This window comes from Thunnus albacares, chromosome 12 (assembly GCF_914725855.1).
Source record: "Thunnus albacares chromosome 12, fThuAlb1.1, whole genome shotgun sequence".
Classification (NCBI taxonomy): domain Eukaryota; kingdom Metazoa; phylum Chordata; class Actinopteri; order Scombriformes; family Scombridae; genus Thunnus; species Thunnus albacares.
This window is the reverse complement of record NC_058117.1, coordinates 22,094,549-22,109,092: the sequence shown is the minus strand read 5'-3', so window position 1 is coordinate 22,109,092 and position 14,544 is coordinate 22,094,549. Positions and strand designations below refer to the sequence as shown.

The 14,544-nt window shown below is 39.3% G+C and overlaps 1 protein-coding gene across 4 annotated transcripts in view; it reads left to right on the top strand.

Annotated features, from left to right (window-relative positions):
* Positions 1-14,544, top strand: part of LOC122993575 (receptor-type tyrosine-protein phosphatase F-like) — a 32,229-nt gene that overhangs the window by 8,580 nt on the left and 9,105 nt on the right. For all 4 annotated transcript variants that reach the window (XM_044367870.1, XM_044367867.1, XM_044367868.1 and 1 more), the window contains 3 exons: positions 7,655-7,800; positions 9,082-9,223; positions 14,083-14,268. In XM_044367870.1, the coding sequence (XP_044223805.1) occupies positions 7,655-7,800; positions 9,082-9,223; positions 14,083-14,268 (474 nt within the window). The remainder of the gene's footprint in view (positions 1-7,654; positions 7,801-9,081; positions 9,224-14,082; positions 14,269-14,544) is intronic.

Genomic DNA, 14,544 nt, shown 5'->3' with positions numbered 1-14,544 from the left:
AGCCTGTCTGAGTTTCAACAGGCCTTGATTGTTAAGTTGTGTCACTGTTGTGCTGTTTTTAATCTATATTGTGCAGATATCTGCATGCAAAGGCAAATGTTAAGCAAATATGCCAGTATTTATACTTTTAAATATGCTTTATCCAGGCTAAAGTATTAAAATTTTGTGAAGCATATTTTGTCATGGATGTATCTACTGTAGTTTATGCCTTCAGGGCATGTTGCCCATACAGTATCCACTTACCATTTTTCCAAACAATACTGAGGTATTTAAAGATACACACACAGCTAGACATAGGGTATCTGACAAAAAATAATTGTGCTTTATTGTGTTTACTTGATGATGAATTACGTTAATATGGACAGTGTTCAACAATATCTTTACTTCAATACTTCAATACCTCTCTTTCTGCATGGGAGCAGGATTGCCCTGGTCTTTAATTTCAGCAATTCAGCATTTACAGATAAAAACACAGAGGCAAGCGTTTTAATTAACACACAAAGATACAGACGGGTGACAAATTAAAGGAAAAACTGTACAGGTCTGAATGCTTGACCCCTACAGTGAGTTTATCTGGTGTAGTCAAATGGCTAGACCACTAAGAAATTTCCAGTGGGGCCACCATGCCAAAATATACGTATGCTCTTGGCTTTAGACAGAAATATCTCCAAATAGCTTGCAATACAGTATTCCTTACAGTATTTCAAGAAAAAGCCTGTAAATCCACATAACCTGCCATGTTCTATTTGAACCTATAAGACAAGCTCTGTGGATTGATTTGGCAATTCATAAATCTCCTACAATGGAGTGATGTGATGGATGTGCCAAAGTTTTTTTGTAGAGGGGTGACCAGACGAGGAGCTGGGTGGCTGGAAATTGTATTGTATTTTGTGTCCGTATGGTCACCCAGCTCAAAATCTGTCAGGGATAGAAATTGATTCGTTTTTAAATAAAAGTAACCATATCTACCCTGGAGAGCCACTTGAGTAATGCAATTAGCACAGTATCTGTGGTCCAGATGTATCATACCGACAGGCACACTGAGCTGAGATGGAGCAAGAGCTAAACAATAGGAAATGCGCTACAAGAAAGCAGTGGGAGAAAAACAATATACAGTATGTGAAAAACATCTGCAAAATAAAGTGTTGGAGGAACCTAATTTAGAGGGTGGAGAGAATCAGAATTGAGGGGAAATTGTTTTCATAAGCCAGTGCAGCAATGTCAGAATGGGGGTCCTTGGAGGTTAATGATGTGAGATTAATAGTTTAATTAGGGAGCTCAATAGCAGAGCTTGAGGCAGTCACCCAAACCCTCTGCTGTGTCCCAGATTTGGCAATGCCAAACGATGACAAGATCCACCAATGTCCTTCTAGAACAGGGCAGATGGAAAAAAGCATTTTTATTCTGTATTCATAGTGATGGTTTTATTGACTTGATAGACACATTCAATCCCTTACCATACCCTCACTTATTGCAGATTACTTCACATTCTCAATCAATCTTAGGTTACTTTGAGCTCAAATAGACCAGTATTACCAGAGATTTCAAAGAACAATATTTCAATTGGCTGTGGATTGAATTTGGGAGACATTATGTGCAAAGTCTTTGCTAATTGACACTCAGATATTTATTTTCACATCCAGCTCATTGATTCAACTCTATTGAGGTTTGGAATCAAAAAAGAAATAATCAAATAACACTAATATTTCTACACACCCATGTATTGTTTACCATTTTAAGTGTCTTCTAAGGTGCATTTAAAGGCCCAACCCAAAAAGCCTGTGGACATGAAGCAGCATGGATCTCAAGTGGAAACTGTTTCATGGGTAAATGGTCACGCTAAATCATAAGTGAAGCAACAAAGAGCCTTTTGGTGCCTGTAAAGCCAGAATCTCTTTGTTGTATCATGTCCCTACAGTAATATAATTTGATTTCCTCTTCAAGTTTGGCTGGTGGAGAGTTGAATTACTTAAGTCCTCAAGGCAGTGTGGGTGAGAAGATGAGAACAATGATAGGAGCTCTTTGTGGTCTCCAAGGGAGGACTAATCTGGGGAGGCAAATTAATGAGGTTAGTGGGGTCACAAGGGGGTGTATGGTGATGGATGATGAGCTAACCCTAAAATGGGATCTCTGAAGAAGCAACCCAACCCAACCCCTCCTGGGATCACTTAACACACTTAACATTTTCCCCACACCGGTCTAATTAATTTTAGGGTCCAAGCCAAGGTGACCATTGGACTTTACCCAGCAGCAGTAACAAAGCCCTCAGTTCTTCCGAATCTCCTTTTGTATTCCCACAGCATTTTTACAGAGTGGTTTGGATTTCCATTACAAAGGTGTCACGCTATATACTCTAACATATTCAAGATGTATTCAAAATGCGCTTTTCCTTCCTTATATTTTGCTTGGCATGCAAGTGTCCCCAGGTTGACATATAAAACCTCAGACTCCCAATTGTGTTGTACAGGAAACACCCACATCCCCACCATCAAAAAGTACACAATGAAGCATTTATGCTTGAATGTTTGTTTGTTTTTTAATTTAAAAAGCACATACACACCCTTCAGATGCTGCAATATGTAAAAGTTAAATTTAAAGGAAAACACGAATACAATTAAAAAAACAATAATATATAAAAAAAAAATTATTTCAATCAGGAGTGACAGAAATACCTAAATATCTGACACCCCTCTCCGACACATGAAAACGGGATTGTATTAGCATATTGAAGGGCAACAGATTTTCTGAATCCTTAATTTTATAAACCAACAGAGCACTAAATGAGGCTATAAAGTTCAGAACTGCTGGAGTGGATTTTTCAGGATTCCTTAGATACTGAAGAACATCATCTACAAACAGGGAAATGACATGGTTTTCTTCACCCACTGTGATCAATGATTTATGTTGGGATTAGTTCTGATGGCCTCGGCCAAAGGCTCTATGATTAATGTGAACAATAAAGGTGACAGAGAGCACCCTTGTCTGCAACCTCTGCGCATGTTTGTATTGGCAGTGGCTATTGGATCAGAGTAAAGAATTTTAATCATATTAATAAAACTAGAGCATAAAACACATTTTTCTGATACAGAGAACAAAAAAGGCCATTTCATTCATTCAAAGGCCTTTTCGGCATGCAGAGAAACTATAAAGGCTGGGTTTTTGGGACATGGGCCCGGACATTTCCCATTCAGTATGGCCTGGATACTTGCCCAGACTTCCTCTGGTGTGAATGCAGTGTTTAAGGTGGAGCAATCCTCCTCCGCAAAAGTAGATAAAGAGATATTATTCAAGTCAGAGGCAATGTTGGAGTCAGTCTTCTCTGAAATGTAAAGGGCTATTCAAAAATCTCTAAACGTACCATTGATAGTCAGTGAATCACATGGATCACATGGTGTTCTTGTCATGTTCATTGAGCGATCGTTCTGATTTTTTCACTTGATGGGCAAGCAGGCAACTGGACTTATTACCAAATTTATAGTACTTTTGTTAAGTGAAAAGTAGTAGCTTCTGAATGTGATGAGTGTGATCCATATTGAGTTTGGTCTTAGAAGTCACAAACGCTTTTGAATTTGCAACTGTGGGTGTTTGTTTATGTATTTGTTTTAACTTTGTCAATTCTTTTTCAAGATTTTTCCTGTTACCCTCTAGGACTTTTTTTCTGATGAGAAGTATAGGAGATAAGGTGTTCACGTAAAGTGGCTTTAGCTGCATCCCAGATCATTGCAGGAGACACTGGAGAATTTTTATTATAGAGAGATTGTTGCAGACAAAGGTGCAAAAGGGGTCACTATTCAAAAGTGATGTGTTGAATTTCCAAGTTGGAGTTCAAGGAATGTTGAATGCTGGGTTAATATGCACATGCACTGAGGCATGGTCTGATAGGACGATAGGATCTATACGGCAGGCCAGTACTGTATGTAAAAATTGGGAATGAAAAAATAGTCGAGTCTAGAGTGTAAGTTGTGAGGATGTGAATGGAATGTGTAGTCTCTCACTTTAGGATTTATCTGTCACCATACATGTATCTATCTGTGTCTGTGCATAGATTGTTAAGGGCAGTATATGACCATGGATTTGATATGTTTGCAAAGCGGCGTTTATTATTCAATTAAAACACCAGTTAAGAAGCCCAAGCCTTTACATTAATGATTGAACATGAAAATCATTTCTGATATGAAATGGGGTGAGTCATAGTTGGGGCATAAACATTAAGAATAATTATGTGTTGTTTAAGGATCAAGCCTGTAATCAGGATCAAGGTTCTTATTTATGAGAATGGCTGTACTTTTTTATTCTGAATGGGAAAAGAAGTAAACTCTGCCTACCCAGTCTCTCCTAAGCTTCAAATGTTCTAAATTCTTAAAGCAGTGCTATAAAAAAAGCACTTACCCTACCCTATCTCTAAACAACAGGGTGAAAGTACCCCAAAATAAGTCACCAAGCATAACTGGATTCTAATTTAGCAATTAGATCACAGTAGACACCTGAGACAATATCCAAACTCCAGGTTGAGTAATGGACACCACTGTGAGTCACCCCTGAATGACGGTTCCTGAGTTGTACTTGAACCTGAACATAAACTTTGTGCCAATTGCTTCTTAAATAGGAAATACACACAATAAGTTGAAACAAAAATAGGTAAGCTATTAAAGCAAAATGAAAGATGCTATAATCATACCAAAGGATTATAAGAATGGAAAGGCACTATGGTGACGTATGATATTAATTTGAGTACACTGAAATATATCTCATTTTTGTGCATTATAAAAGTCATAGTAAGTAGTAATAAAATAACTAAAAGACCTTGTTTACATGGGAAACAACTACAGGTAAACTCATTTCCTTTGTTTATTTTTTCAACAACGTCCTTACAGTAACCAAAAGCAGCAAATAATGTCCGGGTCACATGGCCATCCCTCCTTGCATGTTTTTTAAACAGTTGTTTTAAATGCCCACTCCAGGCTTTGGTCACCAAGACACATGTGGGTCTTTTTCAAATGTCATATACTGACTGAAAGAAGAGAAGAGAGAGATGCCTCCTTGGTTCATAATCGGCTTGAGAAAATGAAAGCCATTATATTAATGTTGCTCACACTGATAAGAGAGGAGTGAATGCTAATTGCACTTCACATTGAACATTGTTCTTGTTCTTCTCCGCTGTGTTGAATAATTCACTGAAGGCTGGAAGGCCTGATAGAAAGCCTGTCTTCATGGTCCACTGGGGTATTGAACGTTTGATATTTTTCTTTTTCCTCTTCTCTTCTATAAGTTTAGACATTTTGTCTTAAGAATCTCAGTGAGGACGACTCATATTGCTCTTGGGATTTCACATCAAGTCCTGATAAAGCTCATAAAGTTCCATCAGTCTTTGGCCACTACAGTATCATTTTCAGAAAAGAGTTTCTTTGGTTATTGTGTTATCATAAGTGAATTCAGTGTTAACTGACTCTTAATGAGTTCGAGTGGATGATGCAAGGAAACTGGACCATCCAGCAAACACCTATGCAAACATGGAGATTTAAGTATCCTAGTTGGATTTGGATCCAGGATCTTGTCAGTGTGAGGGGAAAATACTTGTACTTGTACCACAGAAGATGTTGCCAATATAGCCACTGAAAGACATTTCAGTGAAATAGCCTGAACTGAAAACATCCTTACTGTCTCACATTCACCTTTTGCATCGGCCAGAGGGGTGTGTATTGGAAACCCTGCTTTATATCAACCAGACCTACAATTCTGCCATATAAATTATACTACATGCTATGTGTGTACATGTGTCATTTAGGGAAAAAAACACAATGTTCCTTGGAGTTCAGTGGTAAAACAGAAGTGCAGATAGCAAACATGATGTTTATTGGTTTAAACAAACAGCCTGAAGAGCAGTTGACTTTATCGGGGTAAATAACTTGCAGGGGAGGCAGCTTTATATGGAATTAATTGCAAACAAGTTGCCTGCTAATGGGCTGAAAAGGCCTTAATGGAAGTGTTCCATTAAAACAAGCAGTGCTGATGCCATCAGACAAATTTCCACTAAGTGTTGCCTCATGAAAATGATAACTTGCTAATCCATTATTAATAATAATTAATGTTTTTTTTCTCTTCCACGTGCATATAGCTCCCTGATACTCTACACTACATATTAGCTCTCATTGGGCACTCTGGTAGGCTTGGGAATACACTAATTGTTAGCCACACAAGTACCATTTACACGACTCTCCCTGCATTTATTACAATCCTTGCTCTGAGGCATCCAACAAGGAAAAAAGAGAAAAGTGTATAGCTGCTAGGAAAAAATACCACAATGTTGCTTTGAGGATGTCAGTGAAAAACCATATATGAATAAAATGTTATCTTAACCACTAAAAGCTCACCTCTGATCTTGTCTTAAAAATACCATATTCATCAGTTTATTCCTCAAATCCATTTTTCTTGTGTTGTCCTTGACAGTCATTAACTGTTTAGTGTACAGTGACAGCTGTTCCTGATCACCTTTCACAACACCTGTAGCAACACTAAAGGAACTTGGAGTCCAAGAACACCCATACCTTTCATCTCTCTAATGACCTCAGACCACACAAATACTGCTGCACATATCAGGATAACAAAGAGAAGCTGTTTAATCCTCCAGACACAGAGTAATCAGTTGCCTGTTATACTTTTGGGGCTCCGTCAAGTCAAGTCAAATTTATTTATAAAGCACATTTCAAAACAACCCACATTGACCAAAGTGCTATACAGACCAGAGCAAGTAACTAAAATATAGGGCTGTAGTAAACCAAAGAAAATCTTGGTCGACTGAAATTGTACATAATCTTCAACTAATCGATTAGTTGTCTCATTTTATTATGACTAAGATAATCCAATGAAGGTGTTTACATGACAGTTACAACAATTAGAGCATTGCATTAATCTCGTTATTGTGAGTAATGGTAATTATAAGGTATCATCAACCTTGAAATTCTGGCAACTTGTAACCAAAACCGGGTTGACAGTTATGGCAGCATTTTCTACACAAAAGAGAAAAGAGAATATGGGCTGAGAGAAGGATTTGCATAGGTAGGCTTATGTGTTTTCCCTGCCATGGTTTTCATGTGACAACTGTCTGACAGCAAGGAAAATGGGACACAGGTAGAGAAAAAAGGGTCGAGTCTGGATTTTTCCAAGTGGTGTCTCAAAGACAGCCGGAACGCTTTCCGTTTCCTCAGAGCCTAGCTCCGTGAAGAAATGATCAACACCTCTTTGGAAATAAGAGAGAAGAAAGAAGCATCCCTCATGTTCAATAGGGTGACAAAATGTGTCCCTCTTTCAAATGCTGTGTCAAAGCAAAGGTGAGAAATTCAACATGATACAGTGACAGGCAGCCACACAAAGACTGGATGTTTCTCCCATGACTTAGCTGCAGGTGTGTGCAGCAACAACGACTGTGTGAGTTTCTTTGTGTTGCCCTTGTGTGGGGAAAGTGATATCCTTAGATAACCAGGTTTTACATGGCAATGTGACTGGCATAAGGCACCGACATCACCTTTACCTCTCCCCCTTGCCTCCCTTCTGCTCTCCTTCTCCCTTTCCTCTCATTCTCTTTCTCTGTCCCTGACTTCTCCTTCTTTTTATCACTCTCCTTCTCCCTCTGCCCTCTTTCCTCCATCCTCCTCAGGCTTGCCAAGTTTTGTCAAATCCCCAGCGGACCAGACGGGCATCTCAGGTGGAGCTGCGTCGTTTATGTGCCAGGCCACCGGGGAGCCCAAACCCAGAATCACCTGGACGAAGAAAGGCAAGATATTCACCTCCCAGCGCTTTGAGGTGAGCACTCATGCGTGAGTTTCAGATCTCTGAACACTCACACATACACACACACACACATAAATACACGCAGGCACAAACACAACACACATGACAAAACATAATACGTGTGGGCTTTAAACTGCCTCTGTAACTGTCTCTCATTAATACAGATGGATCCACACATGCGTGCACACTCACAGCATTCACACAAAGCACACATAATCAATTGCCCTGTTATTGAGCATCACACCAACTCTTTTCTCCAAATGAGACCAGACAGGCTTCCCTTATCTTTTATCTCCTTCCATCTTGATTTATATAGTCTGCTTCATCTCTTTCAGTCTTTCCACACCCTCATCCTTCCCCTTCTGTTCTTCAGCTCCACCATCTTTGGCCATACATCCCCTTGATGTATTACTTGATGTATTTCCCCTCCCTCTTGTGAGCCCATATGAACAGAAAGAAGTGCCTTAGGTGGGATCTCACACTGTTTCCAACCAGTGTTTCTTCTGTAACTGTAATGTAGCTGTGGTGGTCGGGGGCACTATTGGTTTATACTCTTGGTTGTAGTGATGCACGGGTCAGAGTTTTTTAATACCCGCACACACCTGACCTGTTTATGAGAGCCAATTTGCACCGCCCAACGTGCAAAAAAATGTGTTAATCAACCACCTGAATCTGATCCGCAAACTGCCAACTTTGTCTCTCTTTCTCTCTCTCCCTCTCACACACAGACACACACACACACACACACACACACACACACTCATTGGATGCGCCTGTTGCTGAAATGCACAGCACCGCGTACGTATGTGTGTGTGTGTTTGAGAGAGAGAGAGTGACAGAGAGAGGGGAAGAGACTAGTAATACACAGCCTGGCCTACTGCACGCAATGTTTCTGTAAGTTATTCATAACTTTCTTGGAAAGCTGCTTTGTCACATTTTGACCCACCCGTGATATTTTCTAGAAAGCTTACCCGAACCTGACCCACAGATGCACCTTTGTGACTCGTGGGTTGACCCACAATCCACATCACTACTTGGTTGGTGTTCCTTAATACGTTCCTTGTGCCACACAGTGCTTTTGGATATAACTTCATACAGTCATGACTTCTAAACATCATGGCCGATGCCTCTTTCTATTTAAGAGGAAACTTGGGGTACATCATGTCATTTTTTGTTAAGACTGATGAACAGACTCATCTTCTATTTCTGAGAAGTCTGATTTTGCAGTAGAATATGAAATAACCTTTGAGAAAGTTGAGAAAGCTGCCCTTTGCTTTGTTCCGGCTCTCCTAGACGGTTGAGTTTGATGATGGCTCGGGCTCTGTACTGCGGATCTGGCCACTGCGTTTAAACAGAGATGAAGCCACTTTCGAGTGCACAGCCAACAACAGTGTTGGCGAGATCAAGACCAGTGCCAAGCTCACAGTGCTTAACGGTAAGATAAGTCCTTCTTTTTTTTTGCTCACTCTCACTCTTTTCTTTAACCTCTCCTCTGTTTTCTGCTGCTGGTTTTGATGCTTTTATTCCAATATATCCAAAAGCAAACATGAATGTTTGCCTTAATAATTCATACATGAACAGATGCAAGCTTCAAGGATTCCTGGTATTGGCAGTGTCATGGTAGAGCAGATATATCTTAATGTAAACTCCACAAGGTGGAAAAAAACAAGGAATGCATTTTTAAATAAGATAGCCTACAGGTTGACCTGGAACCCAGTTGTATAGTAATAAATATTTGCCATTTATTGGCTATAATGCTGTATTTACTTTACCTCCCCCTCTCTCAATGAGTCTCCTAAGGGCTGTCCACACCAAGAACTATAACCATAACAATAATTATAACGATAATGATGTGAGCATCCACACTTATGAACAATAATGTTCTGTAAACAGTGGTGCCAAGCATATGCTGCGTGCTCCAGCTGTGTCGGCAGCTTAGGAAAATGGATATTGAAGAGAGGGAAAAAGAAAACCAGAAGGGTTCACAAGCAGGTGTTGATTCAATGTTGATTTCAGGACACCAGTTGCTGTGATGTTCTAGTATTTACAGACCAAACTGCACCGCCTGACAGTAGCAGATGCTGAAGTGTGATGTGCAAGAGCCCACAGACGACCAGCTTTTATTGTGCTGTGGCAGGGACACACAGTATGAGCCACAGTATGGGTCAAATACATATAAATACATATAAAACCAAGTCTCATAAAAGGAACAATATGGCCTTGCTTTTTCACAAAAGACCAAAAACCAAAAGACCAATAATTAGATATGCATTGTTTATAACAACTTGCATATGACATTCTTCATTCTTTCAAGCAGAAGTGCAACTCTCAAATATTAAAAAGAAAAACTTTATAACATTATTGCACGTAGTACCTGAATATAGAAAATTCAACAGTCCTCTGTTAATAATGAAAGCAAATATCAAGTAAGTCAAGACACGTGAGATAGATTTGGGTTGTGCTCTTTTCTGCAGCTAGCACATGCAGTGATTGAAACCTAAATTAAGAAAAAAAAAAACCCTGTCTCCAAATAATGGAAACATGTCTCAAAGACTGTCAATAGCGGGAATGCAACCATTTAGTGTGTGGAACTAAAAATCAGCTCCTCTCTCTCTCTCTCGCATTGACAATAGAGGTAAATAGAAATAAGAATAACCCAAGAGGGTCATCTTCTTCACTTCCTTCTCTATCTCCATGTTTGTGTCTGTCAGCGCAGAGTTCAGTTGGTCCAGACCAAGCGAACAGAGCCAGGGACAGGGCCTTCAAAAAACAAACCAGTAACTTATAGTGAGATTGTGCATATTGTTGCTGAAACAGCATACCAAAATACTCTTGGGTTATGCTTATTTCTATTGGAACTGAAACCTAAATCAAGAAAAAAAACCCCTGTATTTAAATATCGAAAACATATGTCTCAAAGACAATAGCAGGAATACAGCCATCCTATTTCAACATTCTCAACATTAAAACAACAACTGCTTGGTTACACTGCCATTAGTGCATGGAACTAAAATTCTCTCTCTCCTCTTTCTCTCAGCATTGACAATAGAAGTTAATATCACATTAAACTTGGTTGAATAAGGGTAAAAAAAAATAATCAAGTAATGATTTTTCTCTCTCTCACCCTATAACCCTCCTGCCCCTCCACACCCCCTCACTCATGCATATATGCACACACAGCTCTAAGTTGTCTCTATACTGTTTCTTTCTCCCGTCATCTAACATTAAGTATACTACATTTCTGCTCCTTTCCCCCTTCATATGTCTAACATTAAGTATACTTCAGATTCAGAAGAAGGACCAAGTTAGTGCATATCCAGGAAAACTATTCAGGTGCAAGACAAAAAATATTTAATTGCAGATGTCGGGCGTACTTCGCCATCTTGTGGTGTTTGTTTTTCCTGCTGCTTGATGACCAGCAGCTGAAAATGATTTGAATGATTATTGCCTCTACAAGAAATGACTTTTTGTCTTTCATAATTGAGGAAGACCTTAATTATCGAAACGTTGCCTCAAAAAAGAGAATAAAATAATTTATTGAGAGCTCAACAGTGTGCAGACCTCACTCCTTGTACCTAACCTTAAGTGTAGTTTATGTTACTATATATCTGCTCCTTTCTCCCATCATATGTCTAAAATTAAGGATACTACATATCTTCAAACCTGCATTCTTCTGTTTGTTACATATTTGTTTCAGTGTGAGGAGAATGACTCCTCATTCTTATTACATTAGGTGTGTCAGTTGATCTTTTAATTTACAATTTAAGATGAGCAACTCTGGGTCATTTACTTCTCTAATCCGTACGGGAGAGTGGTGGGTTCTTTTAGCTTGTATTATATTTCAAGTTTAGGAAAAACACACCAGCATTAGCTTGAAAAAAAAAACATTCAAGTATGCTTTCCTTTGCATGAATTTTGGGATGACTTGTCTGCAACCGTCGCTTTAAGTTTGTTGTGTTTTACTGGTGATTGTCTCTCCACGTGGTTTACAAAGGGTCTTGTTTTCCTTGACGTCAAATGTGAAATTTATCCATATGTCTGTTCGTCTCTTTCTCCTAAATGCTGACATTTCTACAGTTCTACAGTTTATGAGACATGCAGTAAGTGTGCATGCTAGTTGACTTCCTGCTGGGTAGATCAGCACTATTCAGTTGTGTATATATGATCTCCCGCTCCCTACCACACAAAGACATTAGTTGATCCATCATACCAATAAGGCTTATTTGAATTTGAATTTGATTAGTACTGATTGGATCTCTTCTAGGGATGTCAGTTTCGATTAATTTTGCTTTTGACAGACCGACACCCATTAACTGGTAACTAACCGGTTAATTTTTAAGAAAAGTTGTGATGTAGCTTTTGTTTGTGAGAGCTGTCCAGCAATCAGTGGTCAGAGCTAGTCTCCCTGGTTAGCTTGACTTTTAAACATGCAGAAACATCAATAGCGGGAATGCAACCATTTTAATTCAACATTCTCAACATTACAATAACTGCTAGGCTACAATGCCATTTATTGCATGGAACTAAAAATCAGCTCCTCTCTCTCTCAGCATTGACAATAGAGGTAAATAGAAATAAGCATAACCCAAGAGGGTCATCTTCTTCACTCTATCTCCATGTTTGTGTCTGTCAGCGCAGAGTTCAGTCGGTCCAGACCAAGCGAACAGAGCCAGGGACAGGGCCTTCAAAAAACAAACCAGTAACTTATAGTGAGATTGTGCATATTGTTGCTGAAACAGCATACCAAAATACTCTTGGGTTATGCTTATTTCTATTGGAACTGAAACCTAAATAGAAGAAGAAAAAAAACCCTGTATTTAAATATCGAAAACATATGTCTCAAAGACAATAGCAGGAATACAGCCATCCTATTTCAACATTCTCAACATTAAAACAACAACTGCTTGGTTACACTGCCATTAGTGCATGGAACTAAAATTCTCTCTCTCTTAGCTCATCCATTTTCTCCTCAAAGTGTTTTCAATGTGTTTAGTCAAAGTAACTCTCGATGGCATAACATACTCGGGCTCGAGGTACCGACCTAGCTCTTTCAATCCTTCTCTACCACACTGATTAGCAGCATATTGATCTCAATCATTCAGCATACCAACTGGGTGATGTTGGTATACCTTGGACACGGCAGCTGGGTGCTTGTTCTTAATGTGGTACAGCATAGTGCTAGTACCGTATTGATCCGATTATAAGACAGCCTCCCCTTTTCCTACAACTGTTTTTGGAAAAATAACATTACCTTATGAATATAACTTACATCATAGTATAGTTACATACTTACACATTCTCCTACCAGGCTCTTGGAAGCGGTCAAAAATTATTTTCTCTGGCAGTTAGCATTTATAAGACTACCTCTTTGTCTTTTTGAGCTCCTTATCATCTTTGACAGTGGTATTTGACAGCTTGACATATTCCATTTCTGCAGTAGAGACGTTGGAAGATGCTTTGGACTCATTTTCACTTGTAATGAATTTATTTTCTCCATGGCAAAAAACACGTTACACAAACCTTCAGAAACTCCAGTAGGTTAAATTAGACTAACAGAACACTTTTAGAGCTGACTGACAGACACACTCATTTTAAACAGACTTTAAGACATGCCTAGCAATATTAAGGCTACAAGCAACCCGTAATGCAACACTCTGTGTAGGAGTCGGTACTTTATCTATCCAAAATGATATCTGATGCTGTGAACATGTAATTGTCTAGGCTGTGAAATATAAGTCGAACCAACTTTTTCAGATGTATTTCCAGGAAAATAAACCTGTCTTATATTCAGACCAATACGGTAAACTTTTCAAATGCATTTTTTCATGTAATAGTCTATTCTTTATAGCCTCTATTGTCTAAATATCTATCTTTATGTCTTATATCTCTAAATGTCTTAGCACATCATTCAGCACTTCGTTCTTTATGTCAAGCCTGAGAGAATAGCTATTGTCCCATCACTTGAGCCACTCACTCAGCGGTGAAGCGGTGATCATATGCTGTAATGCTGTGACCGCGGCAGCTCTAGCTCTTACACTCATTTATTTTGTTTGTGTGTGTTCTGATTACTGTTTGGCCTGTAGCACCTGAGATGTATTTGCTCTCTTTCATCCACTTCTCTGTTCTTGCCAGCTCAACAGCTTTGACACACTCAGTGCCGCTACCAGCGATTGAGAGCCTATTCTGTCAAAATTGTTTTGTAAACACGTTTTTTTCCTCTTCTTGTTTGTTTGTTCTTATTTCTTGCTCTGTGTCTGTGGCTATACTAAAAAAAATGCCTTTTCAAATTTTCAGAGAACCAGATCCCCCATGGCTTCCCCACCATAGATATGGGTCCCCAGCTGAAGGTGGTTGAACGGACCAGAACTGCCACCATGCTGTGTGCTGCCAGCGGAAACCCAGACCCAGAGATCTCCTGGTTCAAGGACAGGCTTCCTGTGGACATCAGCAGCAACGGACGCCTTAAACAGCTTCGCTCAGGTACAATTTGATTTGATCTGATTTAATGTCTTCAAGGATATACTGATAATGGAAATATAGCAGAGGCGAGTTGCAGTGTACAAGATGCCATTGAATACCAGGCGTTAAACAAGAGGATGATGTGAAAACACAAAAAGCCTGTCTTGAAGCAAGGAGAGTGTGTTTAAAAAAGTTGCCTGACAGAAGGGTTCCTGTGCTGTTTTTTGTCATTTGCGGACAACATGCACGTCCAAAGTTTATACTTGCTTCATTGCATTGATTACACCTGCAGTGCAG